This window comes from Manis pentadactyla, chromosome 2 (assembly GCF_030020395.1).
Source record: "Manis pentadactyla isolate mManPen7 chromosome 2, mManPen7.hap1, whole genome shotgun sequence".
Lineage (NCBI taxonomy): Eukaryota > Metazoa > Chordata > Mammalia > Pholidota > Manidae > Manis > Manis pentadactyla.
The window spans coordinates 177157140-177164866 of NC_080020.1; the positions used below are offsets into that span (position 1 = coordinate 177157140).

Below are 7727 nucleotides of genomic sequence, written 5' to 3' on the forward strand. Positions count from 1 at the left end.
TCAAGAGTGTCTATGAGAAATGCAGCATATTGTCATTAATTCAAAGATATCTACATGCCATATACGCCAAAGATGATAAATTGATTTCACATATAAAAACGTCTTTTTTTTGCAGTATGTTATTTGTACCAAAGAAAATTATCTTGCTAAGACACTAAACTGTGTTATTTTGTTTCATCTGTGTAGTTAAAGATCACCTAAATTACAGATCACCTAAAAATGGGTTCCTGTCCCTCAATGAGTATCAATTTTGTCTTTGCTTAATTCCTGATAGCCTAGAATACAGATTCATTCAAATATTATATATATATATATATATGAACTTTAAGTCACTTCTTTCTCTCAAACATTTTAATTTTAGTTTTATCTTACTGGCATTTTACTTCTGTGATAGAAGAAACATTGTTGACAGGCCTTTAACTGGGTATGTTACAGAATTTATGTGGCCTCAGTTTTCTTTTAAGTAAAAGAAGGTATGAGCTCTTAATTCCCTTCTTTATATGAGATTATATGACTCATTACTTTGTTTCAAGTTATTGCTCTACCTGCAGTAGGTTAAAGATAGAGGGTTGTTGATGAATCAGGGCTAAAGGAGTCATTTTCGAAGAATCATAATTGTGCATACGTTATCACACATTAAGTTGTCAGGTGTGACAAATCTGGTGACTTCTGATGTCCTTTTGTTTCTTAGCCAAAGGACATTAAAAGTAATCCTTTGCAGGCTTAAGTAAGTTTTATGAGATTTGATCATAGTATAATAATAGTCCCAAAGGTCACAGGCTTTCAGTTGGCAGACAATAAATGATTGTTGAAGTTCACTTAGGCGTGGTTTAATTGAGGTGAGTTATAAACCATTTCTAAATGCAAATACAAAAAAAATAACAAACTAAGCCTAGGAAGGAATTTGAATACACAGAGGCTCATATGCATATGTTTATGGAAGCTTTATTTTTAATAGCCAAAAACTGGAAACCAAATACCCATCTGGTCAACTGGTAAGTCAACAAAATGTGGCACACTCATACAGTGGAAAACTGCTCAGCAGTGAAACCGAACAAACTACTTAATACATGCTCCCAACATGGAGGAATCTCAAAGATATGATGCTAAACGAAGGTCATCAGGCAGAAGAGACTACATACTATATGGTTCCATTTTTAGGAAATTCTGGAAAAGGCAAAGCTATAGGGACAGAAAGCAGATCAGTTGTTGTCAGGGTCTGGGGATAAAGTTGGTCTGGAGGAAGGTATTGACTAGAAAGAGGTTCAAGGGTACTTCTTGAGGTGACGGAAATGTTCTGTGTCATGTCAGTGGTGCTTATATGAATATGTACATTTGTAAAAACTTGTCAAATTGTATACTTAAAATTGGTTAATTTGATTCAGTGCAAATTATATCTCAAATTGAAAAGCAAGCAAACCTAGGGCAGTATCTCAGATGCCTTACAGAGTGGGCACTTCGGTTGAGGAAATAATCATTCTTTAACTTGAAAGCCTATTTTTAACTAACAGTAAAAGATACTAACAATATTCATTTTTATGGTGACTCTATACACAATTTTGACCCCCAAAATGTGTTTGCATAGGAAATGGTAAATGAGCAGCTTGCTTTAATATCTCATTGCACTTTTGCTTTCTCTTTACCTCTCCGCCCAACTAGAAAAACTAATTGAGGGCCTCAAGTCTCCTGATACTTCTCTTCTGCTCCCTGACCTCTTGCCTATGACAGATCCTTTTGGTAGCACTTCCGATGCTGTAATTGGTAAACTCATCATCTTTCTTTCTTCAATCATGCATGATATGTGTGTCTGTTTCAAGAATGATAACTAACTGGTTGACACATCCCTAGTGAATAGCCCTGGTAAGGAGGGGAAATGCCACAAAGCCTCCTAGTTTTAGAATGATGCCTGTGTTAACCCGGAAGCCAAGGCTATTTAATCTTGCCTGTGACCATCCAAATAAAGTGTTTTCTCTGCCTTCCTGGTGCACAACACTATTACTTTTGCTTTTCTTGATATTCTGGGATGTCTAGAGTGAATTTTTTATGAATGAGGAGGAATGTGGAAAAATTCACATTTAGTTACAAAAGCTTCATGAGGAAAGTTGGTCTTGAGTTGGACCTTACCGTTAGCAGATTCTTCTTTAGAAGGTCTCTGTGTGTGCCAGGTGTCAGTAACAGAAACACTTGCCCAGTGGTGAAGCCCTATGAGTAAAATCCAGAGCAGTGGCTTGGTCTGCTGGCTATGACATTTCCCTGTGCTCTACAAAACGTCCAGGGCCCCAGTACTCCAAGGGCACAAAGTTGTAGAACTCAGAAAGGACATGATCCTACAGGGAGAAGGGCCTCAAGCTGGGGGATGGCATACAGTGCAGAATACCTCTGAGCTACATCATGGGGTGGGATTTGCGATGGACTAGTGGCCTTTGCAAGGTACAGAGAATGTTTCCTTCCAAGTTTATCCTTGAAGAAAAGCAAAATTACCAGAAGATATGCAGGTGCCTTTCAGCCTGTCTTCTGACATGGGAGAAATCTGGGTGGCTTGAGTTCTGCATTTATGGAAACTGAGGCCCTCTGAGATGAGTCACAGTGAGGTTCATCTTCCACGTGCTCAGTCATTGAAGCCCAGGCACTGAAAGCAGCAGAAATAAAGTAACTTCTTGGGCTACCCATCTCTCTGGGACTTGCATTTTAAAAACCTGTAAAAGAAAGCCTTCACAGAATTGTCGGGAAGTTTCTGACTCCCTTTTCCTTTCCCTTTATTCTCCTTTCTTAATGCTCTGTTACCAAAGAAAAAGCTGATGTTGCTGTTGAGAGTCTCATACCAGGACTGGAGCCCCCGGTGCCCCAGCGCCTCCCATCTCAGACGGAATCTGTGACCTCGAACCGCACAGGTCAGTCAGGTGTCCCCGCAGCAACAGGAACTGGTCAGCGGGTGCGTGCGCAGAGCTGCCTACAGCAGATGATCCTGGCCTTATTTGCCAGCCTGATTAGTTCCTCCTGGAATGGATGCTCTGCATTGTTACAGCCCCAGCTTCTAGATGTTGAGTGTGTTTCCTCACTAAATAGCAGAGTACTTTCTGGATTCAGGTTCTTCATAGAGTCATCCCTGGGCTTTCTGTGGTTACAGTATTTTTTAAATTCAAGATTCTATTTACTGGTGGCAGGTTCCCTCCACCTCCTTAATTAAAGAACTCTGCTTGTGTGTCATATGACAAAGCAAGGTTAAGAGCCAAGTACCTGACAATAAAGGATTCAAATTCTAGCCCAGCCACCGAATAGGTAGATGTGATTTGGGGCACATAACATGACCAAAGCTCAACTCCTTCATCTGTAAACTGGAAGGATAAGAGTATAACCAGATTTCACAGGGGACTGAGATCTAAATAATCCATACTAGGCTCTCAGATTGTGTGTTACATGAATAAATACATTTGTGTAAACTGTAAAAAAAGAAAAAAAAAACCCTCTCCTGAGTTGTACAGGTGACCTTAAACTCCTCCAAGGTTTCTGAGCATCTTTCCTATCTGATGGTGGCAGTGGTAACCAGGGAGCGCATATTCTGGGTGTTGGCATTCTAGTCCCAGCACAGTGCCTTAATTATACAGAGGTGACTTGCTGTTTAATTGTATGCAAAGTTGAAATCTTCCCTGGATCCAGCATTGTTTTCAGCCTAATTTTAAAGTTCCATCTTAGCAGAATTCCATAACTGCCTACAAATACAGATTTGATAACCTTTATTTTTAATGAGTCCATAATATCCTAACTTGGTACAGAAACAATTAGAAGTCTAGGAAGTATGAAAATGAACTTGTTTAGGTGAAAAAAAATATATGGTTCCTTGTCCTTGTGCTTACTTGACTGTTTTTTCTTAGAAAACTTTCCCAGAAAATAATTTGCATGTTAAAATGCTTGAATTGTAAATTTGCTTTAACTAAAAGCAAAATCATGTGTTGGAAGGAACAATTCAAATTCAAAGAATACTAGTAAGAGGCAAATGGTTCCATTTTTGAATGGGTACCTGGTTGAGTTGTGGAAAGTGCTGTTTAATTGTGTCATATTCTGCTGTAATAAGCAGGGACAACTCGCTCCTACTCAGCTTGGATACCTCATTCTATGGTAACTTTTTCCATGAATGTTTAGGGAAAGTTTAAATGAAAGTCTTAGTTGCAAAATCCTTTTTTCCCAAATGGCATTTGCTGAGAACCGAGTTGCTGAAGCTTTATTGGCATCCCACTCACATGCTTAATCAGCAACCTCTCAGCAAAAATACTTCCATGTAGATGTATATTAATGTGGAGAAGAAGCTAGAAATACATGTTTCTGTAGATGAAAATCTAGAGTGCTGAATATGGGTTTTTTGGTTTTCTTTCTCCCACGTTGGCTTGTATGTGTAACATGTAAATGCAGTAACTAAAGGCTAGGACCTAATCTCATGATACTGTTGTGTGTGCCATTAATGCCATCACTGACCTGGGATGCTGTTAATCTGGACTCAGATTCTCTCACCGGGGAAGATACCCTGATTGATTGCTCTCTGCTTTCTAACCCCACTACTGACCTCCTGGAAGAGTTTGCCCCCATAGCCATCTCTGCTCCGGCCCATAAAGGTAAATGCTTTCATCTTCTCAGGCCCACACATATCCTACGAGGGGAACTGAACGACTCCTGAGAATTTTCCATAACAAACGTCTTTGCTAAGGAAGTTTTTAACCACCTCCTTTATGTGGGAAACTTGAGTCTGTATTCTTAAACATAGTGTGTAAACACTGTTAAAATCCCTCTCAGTAAGAATATTTAATAAGGCTTAGAAAACAGATCGGTGGAACTATTGCTTCCTGGAAATCACCTAGAGTATAGATAGCCCATGTTATGTATGAAAGGCAGAGCTACATACCTGTACAGTCAGCCCAAGGAGGTGATTGAATTGACTACCCACTGACTATCATTTTAATATGATACTTGTTGCCTTAAAATTGTTTTTACCAAATCTTCCTTAAAATTTTTGGATAGTGGTTACAATAAAGAATCAGGCATCATTCCTCAGAGGGCAGTCCTCAAAGATTAAACTTGTAAAAGTTTTTAATTTTAGTTAACCTTTGAGTCACAATTGATGACTGGATTTCTCTAATCTACCATTTTCATTTCTTAGTCTTGGGTTAATACTGGTTTGAAATTCTGCTGGACAGAGGTAGCTTGAATTGAATTCTTTTCAGTAAGTAGTTTGTGAAAGTGGTGGGCACAGTGCCTGGCTTACTCTATGCAGACATTCACTAGACTTCTTTCTTTGCTGGGGTAGTGAAAATAGTTTTCTGGAAGGAGGAAATTCATAGGAAAGGACAGTTTATGTCCTTTCTGAAGAAAATTCAAGAAGAAAGCCTTCCTGAAATGACTAAAAAATAATTAATTTGTGGTTTGCCGTGATAATAGCTGAGTTTGTGTTTCTACCCTTGACAACATTAAAATGATTGTTTTTATAGAGCATGTAGAGAGAAGTTACCTATTTACCCAATTATGTTTGGCCAGGAGTGTGTCAGCAGCAATATGTAATTACTGAGAAGCATTGATTACAAAATAGGTGCTTAGCCAGCACTTGCTGGTAGGATAGGCTGATTGGATTGGAAAAGAATATTCTAAGAAACTCCTGTTTGAAGTCTCTGTGCATGTGATCCCGTGCCCCAGCATTTCCTCAGGCATCAGAGTTGTTTGAAAATCTGCTTTTCCAATCACTGGGCAGTGAGTCCTTTCAGAAGTATTTTGCTCCGCTATGTATATAGCAATTGATTCTTTTTTTAATTGAAGTATTGTTGATATACAATCATATTGGTTTCAAGTATATAACACAATGGTTTAATAGTTATCCATATTATTAAATCCTCACCCCCACTACTGCAGTTACTATCTGTCAGTGTAGGAAGGTGTTACAAAATCATTGGCTGTATTCTCCATGCTGTACTACCATCCCCGTAACTAACTAACATTATGATTGAGAATTTTTGTGTCCCCTTATCCCCCTCACCTTCTCCACCCACCCACCCAATCCTTCCCCCAAGGTAAGCACTAGTCACTTCTCAGTGTCTATGGGTCTACTGCTATTTTGTTCATTGTGTTTTGCTTTGTTTTTATATTCTACAAATAAGTGAAATCATATGGTATTTGGGTAATTGCTTCTTGAAGAGCAACTAATCACCATCACCCGGCCCCTGGTTTGAGTTTTTCTAATATTGTTAGTCAGGACTCTGCCCAACAAAGAAGATAAATAACTAATTCCTGTGCCTTTGTGAACTCCTAACATTGAAGAGATACCTCACAATAACTACAATTAATGGTCTTATAATGGTAGGGAGATTTCATCCTATAACCCTTCTTCCTAATCATTTATGAAAGCCTTAACATGGCCAACTCTATTTTTTTTTTTTTTGGTATCATTAAGGTACAATTACATGAGCAACATTATGATTATTAGACTCCCTCCATTATCAAGTCCCCACCACATACCCCATTACAGTTAATAGCCAACTCTTTAAGCATTTCTTTTCCATCTCCCTAAGCTTTCCAGTTTTGCTACTTTTATTTCAACCAGGAAAATAAGCATTTTCAACTTTAAAAACAACAGCAATTGTACAGTTGGGAACTTTTTGCCTCTTACGTGTTCTCACATTTGCTAATCTTTACTTCTGTTATTTCTGCTTGTGTACTTGATTCTGTATTAAGCTGCAGAAGATAGTAATCTCATCTCAGGTTTTGATGTCCCTGAGGGTTCGGACAAGGTGGCAGAAGATGAGTTTGACCCTATTCCTGTATTGATAACCAAAAACCCACAAGGTAAGAAAGAGAGGATGGGGAAAAGAGAAGAGCTTGGCATCAGCTCTCTACAAAATAGCAATGTACCTAATCTACAAGGGGGAAAAAAGCATCCATATTTAATGATGGAAATGGGGGGGTAATGACAATTATTGTGGACTTGACCAGTACAGGTATGGATACAGAGACAGATAGAGATACTGTTACAGGTATCTTAAAGCTTGACCATGGTGTTTACTTAAGAGTGAACAAAAGTATTTAATAGTTTGACTAAAAGCCAGTTTTTATAAAGTATTAAGCCAAAAATAAAGTGATCTTCAGTAAGTAGAAACCTGAAGGCATATAATAAAAAAAAAGCACTGAACATTTTTTATCATTATTAGAACAATATGGAATAAATATTCTCCCCCCCCCGCCAAAGAGATTAACAATGGTGCTTCAATATCATTTGCATCTTTTGGACATTTGTAAAGCATCCTTTTTCCTCTTTGATGGATTAATCATTTGAACATGCCATAAAGCATGCCATAAATTGCCATAGGACCATCTATATATTTTTAAAGCATGTTTTTGCAGTGATCTTAATAACTGATTTCCCTCCAGTGCAAAAATTACTTTTACTTTATCAAGCAGGTGACTCAATCTTATCAGAAAGTCCAATCAGGCAAAATGTATATTCATTTAAAACAGCATCCTCTTTGCAAGGTGTCATGCCTATAGTATGGTGTACATACAGTGCCTGGTTTTTGGTGGGAGGTGGTGGATACCTAATTTATATGTTTCAATTCAACATGTAAGAGTGCAAATGTAAATTGTTGCTTCTCTAGGGCTTTTTTGGGTTTTGGTGTTTTCTCCTTTGCTTGCTCTGCACATCTGAACCTTAACCCTCTGTATTTTGAACTGAATTCCTATCTCTCCACTTCCAG

General features: G+C 38.3%; 1 protein-coding gene across 21 annotated transcripts in view; it reads left to right on the forward strand.

Moving 5' to 3' along the window:
- Positions 1–7727, forward strand: part of AAK1 (AP2 associated kinase 1) — a 170107-nt gene that overhangs the window by 146296 nt on the left and 16084 nt on the right. For 11 of the 21 annotated variants that reach the window (XM_057497116.1, XM_057497110.1, XM_036908247.2 and 8 more), the window contains 4 exons: positions 1660–1761; positions 2790–2891; positions 4497–4607; positions 6712–6822. The exons of 3 other annotated variants lie outside the window; for them this stretch is intronic. In XM_057497116.1, the coding sequence (XP_057353099.1) occupies positions 1660–1761; positions 2790–2891; positions 4497–4607; positions 6712–6822 (426 nt within the window). The remainder of the gene's footprint in view (positions 1–1659; positions 1762–2789; positions 2892–4496; positions 4608–6711; positions 6823–7727) is intronic. 7 more of the 21 variants (XM_057497114.1, XM_057497118.1, XM_057497122.1 and 4 more) reach the window with 5 other exon arrangements.